The sequence below is a fragment of the Falco naumanni genome, chromosome 12 (assembly GCF_017639655.2).
Source record: "Falco naumanni isolate bFalNau1 chromosome 12, bFalNau1.pat, whole genome shotgun sequence".
Classification (NCBI taxonomy): domain Eukaryota; kingdom Metazoa; phylum Chordata; class Aves; order Falconiformes; family Falconidae; genus Falco; species Falco naumanni.
In genome coordinates, this window is record NC_054065.1 from 1,472,942 (window position 1) to 1,486,930 (window position 13,989).

Consider the following 13,989-nt stretch of genomic DNA (forward strand, 5'->3'; position numbering starts at 1 on the left):
CAGAAAAACTCTTAGTGCGATGCCTGGGCCCGTTCCCGTGACCCGTTGTACCACAGGCACGCAGGTGGTGCAACCGGTGCTGTAACGCGGATCGGCCAGCACTCTCCCGTACGAGGGCTCACCCGAGGCACGCACCGGGACGGTAAGGGGAAGGAAGCACCACATGCACCAGCTGGTACCGTCACGCCGCCAGCTTTATGGCAGGCTGTAGCTTTAGCCTGCGTTTTCCAGGAAAGAACGTTTATCATCACTTACATTGATGTTTTTTACTTTATTAATGTACAGATTCACACAAAACATTATTATTCTTGCTAAGGCCGTTTCATTAATAAGTTTTCGTAGTACAGAGTTGTGTTCGGGGGGGGGAAATACAGCGGAGTTGCAGATTGTCATCTTAAAACTGTCACGATTTACCACTGATACACTGGAGGACATGCTTTAGCCTACTTATACACAACTAACATTTGTATTTTAATGATATTACTCCAGAGCACAGTAACAGACCTCGCAACCCCACGGGTACGGTCCTCTGGTCCACCAGCTCCGTACGCATCTTACCACAACTGTGCATAATATTGACAACTGGAAAAGTGAACCACAACAAAAACAACAACAGCATAAAATACTTGCCTGGGCTCTGTGTGACACTAGGAAAAGCTCGCAGCCTGCGCTTCCCCTCACCAGGGCTCCAAAGGTGATGGATACAAGTCAAAACAAAGCCGTCAATGCGATGGGAAAGAAACGAGTAAATTAAATAAAAATTATTCCAGCTCCCTCCGTTCACCACAGGTAAGTTCAGCAGCACTTACATCTTTGGGCCCTCTCGTCCGAAACACGAGCAAAAGCCGCAGCGAGTCTGACTTCAGCTAATCCAGTGACCCCCCACCGCGCTAGCTGCACCCTAAGCCTGGTATTTTCTCTGCCCAGCGGAGGCGGCACAGAAATGGGTCGCCCTTGGAAAATGCCGGTCAATCCTCGATGCGTGCCCGCCTCTCGGAGTGCCGCAGGCCACATGCTAAAGGGCATGTGAAGTGTTTTTCTGCCGCGTTTGTGGGAAGGACGGGCGTGAGGCAGGGTGGTCTGGGTTAGAGTGATGGTTTGCTGCGGACAGAGGGCGACTGCAAGCAGCGGCCTTAAAAACACATCTGAGAAGTGAAGAAACAAGCTGCTTGGAAGAACGAGCAGCATCCAGGCTTTTTCAGTGCATTCAACTTGCCCGTTAGCCGAGCTCACGGGTCTTTTCTGGCAAGGGAGGGTGCACAGAGAATGTCTATGGAAAATAGACTGGGGAGATCAGGCAGGAAAACAAAAAATTAACAATAATTTGACATGTACCAGGAGTGATTTTTGGTTTTCTTTTTCATAAGCCACTGGTAGAGATGAAGTGCCACTTAAATACAACACAACCCTTTCGACCAGTAAGCCAAACCGTGTTCTACTCAAAGCAAGAACCTAGATGAAAAACAAACCGAAGAGAAGCACAAGAGCTGGCGTGGTGGTCACCAGACACTGTCACTTCAGCAAGAGAAGGGGCAGTGCCCGCCCTGGGCAGCGCTCCTGCCCTGGCTGCGGAAGAGGGCCCAGCTTAAAGAGCAGTTGTGCCAACTAAAGCAGTTAATGAATTACTTTTTCATTCTTTGCATGTCAGTAGTGCAGCTGAAAAATCACTTCATTACAGGGAAATACTGAGTGACAGCTCCCGCTGACAAATTGCATAGGCTCCCAAGTCCTCCTTAATATGTCCAAGTAACAAGTAGCTTAATTACCTCCTGTTAAACAATGCACTGCAGGGAAGCGTCTTGGTTGCAGACACTTTAAAACCTGTTTCTAAAATGAATGCAGGCATTTTTAAACATGTCTGTGCCTTTTCAAAGCAAGCTCAATTCACCTGTCACCCAGACAACTAAAACGCGGTTTCTGTGCAACATCAAGTCTCAGCCAACACCTTGGCACGTCCCAAGAACGAGGCGGCTTCGCCAACAGCAGAGAGGTCAGAAACTAACAGGTATTGCCCGGCGCACACAAAAGACCTGTAGTAAAGACAGCAGCGGGAGTTCACGTAAATGAAACATTAGAAAAATAGATTATTACTTGGGTCAAGTCATCTCGGGGGAGGAGGGATGGGATGCGCCACAAAATAAAGTGGAAAAATAGATCCAAGAAAATATAGAAGAACCTTACATTTTTATATTTAGATCTGAGATACAAAACACCATTAACTAGGTCTACTGGCGATGACTGGCCGAGGGCTTACACCAATCTAGGCGGTCCTGTCCTCTCACGTGTAATGCTTTCAGCTCTAAGTCATCAGGTGTGCTGTATACGTGCACACGTGTATCTGTATAGGATGTACACACACACGGGCACACTGTATGTAAGAGTCACACTAAAAGCCTTCCACTACCACCGTTAAAAAAGCTCAATCATTTTAAAAAAAACCCCCAAGATCCAAGCATATCCGACAGAGGCCCATTTGGAAACAGAAAACTGCAACGAGACAGCAACAGATCAGAAGCAATCACTTGTACTGCACTGGTGCAGCCAAAATATTTACGTGCTGGAATGAACGGTACTGAGCCCGAAGACAGAACAGCGGGGAAAAACCAGCAGTTGCTGAGTGCAGCCTTTGGGGTCGCCTGCTAATAAAACCAAGAAAGGATTTCTGCCAAAAAGTTCTTATTTCGCCTCAGAAAGATGTGCCAGTGCTACCCAGAGCATCGCTTCTCATCTACCCACATTGTCACGACAAAGAGCAGGATACTAAAGAAACACACAAGTCATTGGATTTGTAAGCGACAAAATAAAGCTAGGTATTTTATCACGTATCCCGTAGTGGTCCTTGGCTGTAACACAAGAACGGATTACATAGGCCGCATGCCACAAATACCGCACACAATTCACTTCAGGTCCCCGTCCCCTTCTCCTTGGATTGACTTCTTGATGCGAAGCAACATGGTTGTAAGCCACTGATCCAACCGCGATATTGAATCAAATTCTTTAACCTATGAGTTAAAAAAAAAAAAAAAAATCAACACACTTTTAAATTAAGATACTGGAAAGCAAACGAGACGGCTGCAAAAGAAGCATTCTGCAGCCCTCGGGCAACAAGCTACCCGATATTTAACAGTGCACACACTCCACTAAAAAATAAAAAAAGGAACAAGCTGCCATCCATGAGCGCGTCTTAACAAATTTGTGACTACTTACTGCCTCGGTGTACGCCTCGCAGTTCTGCTCCTCGTGGGCTTCCAGCAGTTTCTAGGAAAACACCATTAAAAATCAGAAAATAAAATATTCCCACGTGTTCCCACACAGCCAGTGCACAGGGATCTCACCCCCAGGAGAGGGGACCCATGCGCCCATGCCACGTGGCACCCGCCTGTCCAGCAGCAGCACCTTCGCAACCACCTGCCGCCAACGCAGAAGGAGCTGGGGTGGGGTTTTTAAGTTACAATAATCATCTTTCTGCTGCAGCTGCTTCCTGGTGCATATAGATACATATATATATGTCTGGTATAAACCCAGCACAAAGAGAGTCTGATGTCCTCAAGAACGTTAGAATAAATGAACGAGATCTATGGCACAGTGAAAAAACAGGAAGTGAAGGGCAGTATGCCTTTTCAAGTGTGACTGTATATAATTTTATAGATAATATATATAATAAATCAATCTATAAATATAAATACAGAATTTCAATACTAGCTTTACTCACTTTCAATAGCTTGCATTCCCGTGAATCTGTGAACGCTGGGAACATTTCTTCGTATTTCTCAAGTGCAAGCTGAAAGAGAGAAGATAACCCTTAACGCCTGTTTCACAAAACCACTTGCTTTGTAGTTCAGTTTTTGCCTTCCAGTCCTAAAACCACACAGAGAGCTTGGAAAAGTATTCCCGGTACGCCCAAGAGCAAGTATTCCCAGCAAATCCAATGCGACACAATGGCATCCAAGCTTCAGTCCGTGCAACAGCCACACAAACCCCTGCGCATGCAAGAAGGTGTCTCAGCCGGCAAAGGTTGATTTAAGAGGGATGCGGGAAGCCTGGGACAACCACCCTGCGCCCACTGACCTTCGCGTTCAGCTCATCCACGATGAAGTGGCACAGGGCGGCTTTGAAGAAATACTCCTTCGCGCTATACTTAAGCAAAGGATTATCCATCGTGTTTGTTCCGACCTAGGCACAAAAAGATACTATTAGCGCTGGGAAAGAAAACGGCATCATCAAGCAATGAATTAAAAACAGGACAGCTGATTGAAATTACATGCAGTGCCACACAGCTTTCCGTGAATAAAGACCGTGGAAAAAATGCCAGCGTCCATACCAAAAGCTACTGGGAAGCCAGACAGATTTTTAACTAATCCCAAGCAAAGTCAGAGACTCGCAGGCAGCTGCAAGAGCGCAGCCAGGCAGCCCACCCTCCCGGGGAGCTGCTGCCCACCCCAGGGGTATCGTGCCGATACCTCAACACATCCTGGCTGACGCAGAACGGGGGAAGCAAGCTGACATGGTGGAAACCCCCTCCAGTATGGGCTAACCCTCCAGAAGCGCAAAAGCAGCGCTGCCAGTGTTCCCAGGTAAACACCTGACACAAAGGCAGAGCGATCAAGTTTCCAAATCTGGGGGGAAATTTTCTGCCAAATGTATTTGTAAATACAATCAAAAGTGTAATTACAGATTTCCCTCTCCCTGCTTCCCCCAGCCTTTCTCTAGAAACAACAGAATTCAGGAGAAAAAACGCCTTTGGTAAGTAAGTTACAGCAACTCCTAAAAGCAAAGGAGCAAACCGTGCCTCGTAAAGGCATCATCAGCCCAGAAATAAGCAAGGTTAGGCACGGCGCTTCCAGGCCACGGCGGTTCTGCGAGACCACCACACTGACCCGCTTTTCACTTTCAAGAATTTTTTGCCCCTTCAGACAAAGCACACGTTCTCACCTGCTCGTAGATTTCTATTGCCTTCTGGTACTGCTCCAGCTGCGCGGCATAGGCGGCCACCTTCAGCAGACACTTGTTGGCTGAGCTGCAATCAATAGCGTTACAGTAAGTAATTGTGTCCCGGGGACAAACAAATCCACCCCCCGGTACCTCCAAGCACTACCTGAACTAAGCGTAAATAGAAGTGGGGCCCAAAAGCTGCGAATTCAGGGAATTTTCTTTTTCACAGCCAGAATTAACACACACGGAAAGGCAGCACGCAGACCTGGTATCGGACACTGTTCAACTGCTCCATGCCCAGGACGGGTGCCCAAAGAAGACAAGCCCGTGTGCAGGATCGAACCTTTCAGGGCAATCTAAGCAGGACTCGGGCATCCCACCGAAGGAGGTTTCAGCAGAGGCTGGCCGGCGAGGCGGGCGAGAGTGCGGGCCATCTAGGACAAATCCCTGTCTCCATTCTTTCCCTGCTGTGACCCTCTTTGTAAGACCACTTGCCTGTTAGACTCCTCTCCTTTGTAATAGTCCGCAGCCTGCTCGTAGTGTGCGATCGCCTGGGGACAGAAACATCGTGCTTGAATTCCAGTTCTGAAATACAATTTTTGGTCAGACCAGCGTACAGTGAGCGCGTTCCTGAAAGCTTTTCCATTCTGAGCACAAAAGGAGCAGCAGCACGGTGTCTGGTGGGGGTTCTGGTGGAGCGAGGAACAGCCACGCATCCCCTGCACACTCAAAATGTGAGGCTGCCCTTGGAAATTTGACCATGAACGTGTTAAGCATCCCAAACTGCAGTGCAGGTTTAATACAGGTGATGCTGCTCTTGAGGTACCATCTACAAACGCTTATAACCATAGCATGACAAGGCTTCTGCCAGGTTTGCCACCATAGAATAGTTTATTCTTAAATAATTTATTCTTAAATCACTTAACAGCCCTGACTTAGCAGGGCTTGATGTAAGTGGGCCTGCACATGGAGAGGCAACACTGAGGTCATTAATAGAGACAGATGGGATCCAGTGAAGTGGAGCTGAGGAAGCAAATGACAGTCTAGAAAATATCTAGAAACCGTAGATTTTTACTCTGCAAACTTCAAACAGAAGATCTGCAGACAGTTGAGCTGCTGCAGGATTCCTGCTCAGGGCTCTCTGTTATGGGAACAAGAGAGCATCGGTGTTGAGCTGTGAGCTAAAAAGGCAAGTTTCCTCTGGGTGCCATCAGAAAAAAGCTATAAAACCGCCCCACAACTTCCCCAAAGCACTTCTCGGATGTGAAATGCCATTTTGGTCAAGGTTTTGCACCTGGGCGCTCCTGCTGGCCCTGCCGCGCTGTGGCTCAGCAGAGGGACACGCCAAAGAGTCAGGATTGCCCCACGAGAGACGCGTGCTGGGCGAAGCACCACTCGCCCGGTAAGGCTAACTTCCGAGTTCAGGGTGACGATGGAAAGAGGCCTGGTGCCGGACGGGAGATGGGTTTTATCGGCCACGCTGAGGTCGGCGCTGCTCTGGCCAGGGAAGGAAATGCAGCCGCTGCCGCAGCACCTGCAGAGTAGTACCAGCAGCACCCGGCGCCCTCACCTTTTCGATGTCTACCAGCTCGGCCTCATAGATCTCCGCAATGGTGATGTGGTGCTTGGCAGCGATCGTGAATCGCCCCTAGAGAAGGCAGAGGGTGCACGTGAGGCAGGGGCTCCCCCCCGGCCGGCACACACAGCAGTTACCGAGCTCTTTACAAGCACATCGGCCCGCGAGCTGCCAGCGCAGCTTCTTACCATGTCGGTGTAGATATCGATAGCTGCATTTAAGCAGTTGATGGCCTCTGCAGCATGAGTGTTCAGGAAAAACAACAGTCAGCCAGCACGTCAGACTGCCCAGCCCAGCCCAAGACAACCCCCTCCAAAAATCAGATCTCCGTAACCACGACTCTTTATCACAGCACACACCAGCTTCTCAAATTAATACCTACTCAACAGCTCCACGTGTACCTGGAATGACAGACCTAACATTTTCAGCCCCTAAGACCTTCAGGTGTAATGTCCCCACCATTTTTGTATCTATAACTCTAACCCCGATTCACCCAGCCCCTACAGTCAAAAATTTGGATGAGCAAAATACAAACAACTCACACCCTGGGTTTGTCAGGCTGCATCCTCAAACAGAGCAAAATACGAAACACCGATCTCCTAGAAGTGCAGGGGCTGCCATTTTCTAGGAAATTTGGGTGTTTTACAGCCCTGAGTTGGTTTCTTCAGCCCCCTGGCACAGGAAAGCTAGCTGGTGTGTTTCCAAACACTCAGCGAGGGTAAGGGGAATCAAGCCTTCCAGAAAACCACAGCCCAGCTCTCTATGAACCAGATTTAAAGAATCCAGATCCTTTATCCTCATCCCATCAAAGGTCAGTCCATTTTCCTCCCATCTCTCCTCTGTCCTGGGGAAACCCCTGGGAACGGGGCTGGGGCTAAGGGCATGGATCCCACTGCGATCCAGACCCAAGACCTGCCTTACATCTTCCTTAAGAAGTGAGTATTTCTCCAAAGTCAAGCTACCGAGGGGCAACGCTTCCCACCCAGTGCGCTGCAGTCTACCAAAGCTCACCAAAGGCTTTGGTTCAGCCAAAGCACCAGAAATCACCTACAGGAGACAACACCCCACAGGTGCTGGTCCACGCAGTAGACCGAGATGATGCTGACTAGCTTGTGTCATCTGAAAGCCTACCCCAGAGAAGCCAAAGCACAGGAGGTATCACGGCTTCCGAGTAGCCTGTAGCAAGGATCCACTGCCCCACAGAGCTGGTGACTACCGAAGGCCTCAGCGCACCACCTCCTCTGCTGCTAAGCAGCTTTGCAAGAAACAATCTCGGATTTCGCCCCCCTTACCTTGTGGATCTGCTTTTTTGTAGGCGTTCCCAGCGTCCACGAAGCTGGTGGCCGAGTCGTGTTTACTCTGCAGCTGCATGTGCAGCTTGGCCGCCTGACAAAACGCATTTCCTGCAGCTGGGAGAGAAGCACGCACCGACCCCATGTACCCCTCCAGCCCAGGAACCAGAAGGATGGCCGCAAACCAGCAAAGCACGCATCGCTTCCCAGGACCCAGGGAGGTTTAGAGATGCACCAACCCCAGACTGTCTGGCTCCAGGCCTGCTTGCCTGCCAGGAGCTGCACCTGTTCCCACGGGCGCAGTGGGAGCATCCCACATGCATGCTCATCCTTGCCCACGAGCGTCCGTCTTTGCTACCGGCTGCACCCTGCACCTACTGGATCAGCAAAGCGGATCCCCTGGATCCCAAAGCCCATCAGACACGACGTCCTACCCCGAAGGTATTTCCTTGCTCTAAGAGCGAGCCCAGGGCAGCACCCCTTTAGCGGACTTACTGGCTTTCATTTTAAAATGATAAATGGCACCCCAGCCCATTTAATGTCAAGAACATTCAGGTGACACCCCCCCTTTGCCCACCCTCCCAATATTTCAATTCATCAGAGGGTCGGGCAAAGTGGAGGAATCGCATTGCCATAGGGACCATCCCATCCCTGTGGAAACAGCTTGGGATGTACAACTCCACTGCAATAATTTGCAGGAAGATGCTCAGGCACTCGTGGGTCACCCCAGCATCAGCAACCCCCTAGGCAGCCCCCCACCGGTGGGGGCCGTACTCACCACTCCAGTTTTTGGCAATCTTGAACATGTTGGCAGCCCTGGTGTACATCTCGCAGGCTTCCTCCACCCTGGTGTTGCCCCTGAAACACAGCGAGAGCTCCCCTGACGCCGTGCCGGAACGGAACGCTGGCCCCAGAACGGGGGCGGAGAGCTGGGGGTGTTGCAACCCCACATGCTCAGGCAACGAGGCCCCCCCGGGCCTGATGAGGCTGATAATTTTAAAGTGCAGGGTGAGCACCAGGCTGCTCAGAGAGGGCAAAGCTGGATTTAGGGGACCAGCAGCCCCCCGCCTCTGCCAGCCCGTCTCTCCTAGGGTGCCAGCTCGGTACCAAGGCACAGTAAAGGCAGCAGAAATTGGGCTAGTGCCCAAGGGGGCCCCGGGGCCAGCAGCGAGCAGGTGCAGCGGACACACACCAACCAACCAAGCCCTCGCTACAAAGGGGAGGCAGCGTTTTTCACTGCATAAAGCAGGAGAAGGCGGCAGACAAAACACACTCCTGACATGGCAGCTTCAGGTTTTTACATGTTCCTGAAGAGTTCGGCGCCTGGAGTAAGCCCATCTGCTCCTTGACCCAGGCCCCTTCTTTTTGGGCCAGAGCAGCTGGCTCGTAAGAGTCTTGTGAGACGCTCAGCAAAAACACCCGCAAAAAGCAAACTCTAGTTCACAACCGACTGCTCTGTAATTTAGAGAACATAAAGCAAATCAAAAATTAAGAGATGCTGGACAACTTGCTGTGGAAAAACAACTCAACACACGCCTAACTGATGGGGTTCAGTAGCATAACTCAGCTCCCCGAACCGGACGATTCATTTATTTCGAGAGAGGAGTTAAATATTTTTGTTAATGAAATGCAGATTTCTTCATGGAGCAGCTGAGGGAGCTGGGGGTGTTCAGCGTGGAGAAAAGGAGGCTCAGGGGAGCCCTTCTCGCTCTCCACAGCTGCCTGAGGGGAGGCTGTAGGCGGGGGGGTCGGTCTCTTCTCCCAAGGAACAAGCAATACAAGACGGCACAGCACCAAGTTGCACCAGGGGAGGTTTAGCTCGGGTATCAGGGAAAATGTCTTCACCAGAAGGGTGGTCAAGCATTGGAACAGGCTGCCTGGGGAGGTGGTGGAGTCACCATCACCAGACACGTAGAGATGGCACTTAGGGACATGGTTCAGTGGTGTCACCGTCACCAGACATGTAGAGATGGCACTTAGGGACATGGTTCAGTGGTGTCACCGTCACCAGACATGTAGAGATGGCACTTAGGGACATGGTTTGGTGGTGGCCTCGCCAGTGCTGGGCTAAGGGTTGACTTCCATGATTTGAAACACCTTTTCCGACCTAAATTAGTCTCTGCCTTGCTCCTACGAGCTCAGTACTGCCTCTGCAGCGCACGCTCCTGCTGACCCCAGGCAGGGCTGCAGCGCGGGAGGCAACAACATCTATCACTGCTTTATTTTTTTCCCCTTTTCCTTCTTCTGGCAGAAGACCACATTTCATTTCTAAGCACAGGCGGGTTTTTTGGACCGCTCCTTTGCCCTTGAAAGCTGCCTTTGGCATGAACTACAGCCAAAAGAGGCAGCACGAGGTAACGCTACACCCTGTAAGGCATCCAAAACCGGGTGGTTTTCAGTCTTTTAGTCTCAAACAAAAAAAAACAAAAAAGAAAAGCTCTTGTGCAAGCTAATGGAGCTCTTCAGGAAACAGCCTGGCTGTCGATAACGCTTTTGGCCAGGTACTCGGCGGCATGGGTACCCCCTTCACCCAGGTGCCAAGAGCAAAGTCACCCACCACCTTTTCTTCCATTTTAAAAGCAATTTTTCTTGCGCCTATTTTTAGCCCAAGAAAATGAAAAATTTGCCTCTCAAAATCTCCGCCAGTTGACTCCGAGGATTTTCAGCAATTTGCCACCCGGATTACGCCCCTGGAGCACGCCCTGCCCGATTAATCTGCCAGAGGCCAGGAAGGAATTTATTTTTAAAATTCTGCTTTTAGGGCTGCGGGCACTAGATTTTTCCAGGCTGTTGTTTAGAAACATCAGGGCCTCCACGGGAGCATCGCTCCATAAATGCTCTTTCTTTAACATTACAAAAAGCCAAGACTGAGGCGGCCAAAAGGGCCTGTTTTTCAGCCCCCTTCCAGGCACAGCTCCCGCACCCCCAGGAATATCTGCTCCGGAACAGAACGACCAGGACACGGGGAACTCTGCCGTTTGCTGGGGTATCGCGCCCCCCGGGGGGCTCCATGCCCCACGCCGCGGGCTCGCTGCCGAGCTGGGCACAAAATCATCCGCAAACCCCCGAACCTGGTCCCAACCCCGCTGGAGATGCCAAAAGCCTCATGGAGGACGGGGGGGGGGGGGTCTAAGCCTCGCCTCAGCACCCTTCGCAGCAACCCGAGCAGAGCCCTCGGGTGCCGCTGCCGCTGCGCAGGGGGCGAGGGTGCCCCCCATAAGGGGGATAAGGGGGAGCCCAGCCCTCGCCAGCGCGAGCCTGGGTGACGCCGCGGCCCTGAGAGGATTACGGGCAGCGAGTCCCCACCGGGATAAAGCTGGGATGAGCGCAGCTGCCGCGGAGCTGGACCTGGGGACAACCCCCGCCAGCCGGGGGGGACGACGCCCCCAACCCCCGCCGGCAGGGGCCCGGCAGGAGCCCCGAGCTGCAGAGGGCTAGCTGCGGGCAGGGACAGCTCAGGCCAGGCACCCCGGGGGGGCACGGCGCGGAGGGGGGGCTGCTGGAGCACCACCCCGCTATGCCACGGGGGCTGCGGGGCCCCCTCGCGCCTTAGCACGGCCCACCCGCTGCAGAGGCTAAGGGAGACGCGCACCCACGCCGGGGGGGCACAGCACCCGTGCGGGGCAGCGGGAGCCGGGGTGCCCCGCCGCAGCCACCCGCACACAGGAGGCCCAGCTCCCCCGCACACCGCGCACCCCCTCTTGCAATCCCCCCCCCCCCCCCGCCCGCCCGCCCGCCAAAGCCCGCTCCCCCCGCACCCCCTCTGCAAACGGGCATGCCCCCCGCTCACCCGAAGAGCCCCCGCAGGAAGGAGTGCGAGCCCTTCACCCGCTTCTCGGCCTCCGCCATCAGCTGCACGGCCTCCCGCTCCTTCCCCGTGCTGTCCATCGCCCCGGGGCTCCTTCGGCTTCGGCCTCCGCCGCCGCCTCCTCCTCTGCCGCCGCCGCCGGCGCTGCACCGGCGCGCGCGTGCACGGGGAGGGCGGCGGCGGGCGCGTGCACGGGGGCGGGGCCTGTGCGTCATGCACCGGTGTTGCACAGTGCCTGCTGCAGGATGCGGGTTGCACGATGCACGTTGTGCACTGCACAGCTCACGCTGCACGACGCCGGCTGCGTGTCGGCCCATTGCACAGTTCTTGCTGCACGCTGCATGCTGCCTGCTGCACAATTCATGCTGCACGCTGCATGCTGCACAGTTCATGATACACGATGTGCATCACATGCTGCACAGTTCATGCTGCATGATGCACATTGCATGTTGCCCACTGCACAGTTCATGCTGCATGATGCACAACACTCACTGCACAGTTCATGCGCTGCACACTGCGCCTTGCAACGTCACCCATGGCACAGTTCATGCTGCACAATGCACGTTGCATGTTGCCCACTGCACAGTTCATGATGCGTGATGCATGATGTGTGATGCATGATGCACAGTTCATGCTGCACAATGCACGTTGCATGTTGCCCATTGCACAGTTCATGATGCACAATGCCGACGCACATTGCCCGCTGAACAGTTCGTGCTGCACACTGCACCTTGCAGTGTCACCCATGGCACAGTTCATGCTGCACAATGCACGTTGCATGTTGCCCATTGCACAGTTCATGATGCACAATTCATGACGCACATTGCCCGCTGAACAGTTCGTGCTGCACACTGCACCTTGCAGTGTCACCCATGGCACAGTTCATGCTGCACAATGCATGTTGCATGTTGCCCATTGCACAGTTCATGATGTGCGATGCATGCTGCACAGTTCGTGATGCACAATGCATGACGCACATTGCCCACTGCACAGTTCATGCTGCACACTGCACCTTGCAATTTCACCCATGGCACAGTTCTTGCTGCATGCTGCACACCCCCTCAACTTCCCAACATCCCACACACAACACCCACCCAAAGGGGGGAAGGCAGGCGCACCTGACAGGGTTCTACCTCCAGCTCTCCAGCGTTTTAGAAGTGGTGGCATCAAGATACAGGCCACCTTTTGTATGCTGCAGGCAGGTGGTGCAAAGGCCTAGAAACTCTCACAACTCGTTTGCAGCTCCTTTGAAAGAAAGGATCCCACACCTGCACCTACAGCTGGACTCAATCAGCTTTTGCACCTTCGGGGGGTGGGGTCGGGGGGTGGGGTCGGGGGGTGGGGTGGCGGGGGGAGACTCTGCAAGAAGGTAAAACTCGCACAGCTGTGCTGCCCCAGAGGCTCTGGAACCCTCAGCATTACAATAGTAATTTCTAAAGGTAGAGTCATTCATGACCTCCGTGAAAATGTAGGAAATCAACTGTCGCTAGGATGGAAGTGCTTAAAACACGAGGAAATTGGAGCAAGATCCAGCTCCAGCACTTTATTAGACATCCACAAACAGCACACCTTGCTAACGGTCAGATCTTAGTCAGGATCAATCCTTACCACTCCACAGCAAAGACACTTACCCACTCCCACATTAGCTGCAGCACAAAGAACAAAAAGTGGATTTTTCCTAGCCTGAAGGTCTTTTTTTTCAGCTCTGATTTTGCTTTTATTTACGTTACTCTCTGAGTTTCCACAGAATTATTTCAGCTTTAACGCAGCAGGCAGCGCTGAGGCTTATGCTCCCGGGAGGAGGGTCGTCATTTCCCAGGGATATTCTCCATTAAGTGAAAGGATACAGAAAAAGTTGGGATTTATCTGCCTTGCATTTGTGTCCTACCGCCCCAGTGAGCACAGAGATGAGAGCCTGCCTGTCTGGAAGGGCAGCTCAGCACAGGGCTTACAAACCTCGCACAGACGCAACTCGGGAGGAGAGGAGAAGGTGGGAATCATGCCTGCTCCACCCTGTAAAGCCGCACCAGCCTCGCTTCTTAACCGAAGGCGAAGCAGCCGAGGCCCTGCGAGCACGCCCGGGTGAGGAGGGGCCCGGCCGGGTAACGGCTCTGCCTGCGCTGCCGCCTTCTCGCCTCAGGTTTTTAAGGCACGAGTAGCGCGTCCCCGGGCGCCCAACCGCACGGCCGGCGGCGGGCAGCGCCGGCACGGGGTGAAGGTTCGGGGCGCCGGGCGGCTCGGCGGCCTGGCCCGGGGGCTGCGCCTCAGGCAGGCGGCGGCCCGGACTACAGCTCCCGGCGTGCCCCGCGGCCGGGCGCCGGGCGATGGCGCCACCGCGCCGGGACGCCCCCGGCCCGTCTCCATGGAGACGCTGGCGCATC

General features: G+C 53.2%; 1 protein-coding gene across 3 annotated transcripts; it reads right to left on the minus strand.

Annotated features, from left to right (window-relative positions):
• Positions 1 to 251: 251 nt before the first annotated feature.
• NAPB (NSF attachment protein beta) lies at positions 252 to 11,806 on the minus strand. Of its 3 annotated transcripts, none has more exons than XM_040611749.1 (11): positions 11,591 to 11,806; positions 8,579 to 8,658; positions 7,801 to 7,917; positions 6,697 to 6,743; positions 6,503 to 6,580; positions 5,428 to 5,483; positions 4,933 to 5,017; positions 4,069 to 4,173; positions 3,709 to 3,781; positions 3,208 to 3,258; positions 252 to 3,002 (listed from the first exon to the last, which is right to left on the minus strand). In XM_040611749.1, the coding sequence occupies exons 1-11, from the start codon at positions 11,686 to 11,688 to the stop codon at positions 2,998 to 3,000; spliced, it is 795 nt and encodes a 264-aa protein (XP_040467683.1). In that variant the 5' UTR covers positions 11,689 to 11,806; the 3' UTR covers positions 252 to 2,997. The 3 variants fall into 3 exon arrangements, with proteins under 3 accessions (XP_040467683.1, XP_040467681.1, XP_040467680.1); XM_040611747.1 differs by having other exon boundaries at positions 3,713 to 3,781; positions 4,069 to 4,162; positions 4,922 to 5,017; positions 11,591 to 11,805; XM_040611746.1 differs by having other exon boundaries at positions 3,713 to 3,781; positions 11,591 to 11,804.
• Positions 11,807 to 13,989: the final 2,183 nt, after the last annotated feature.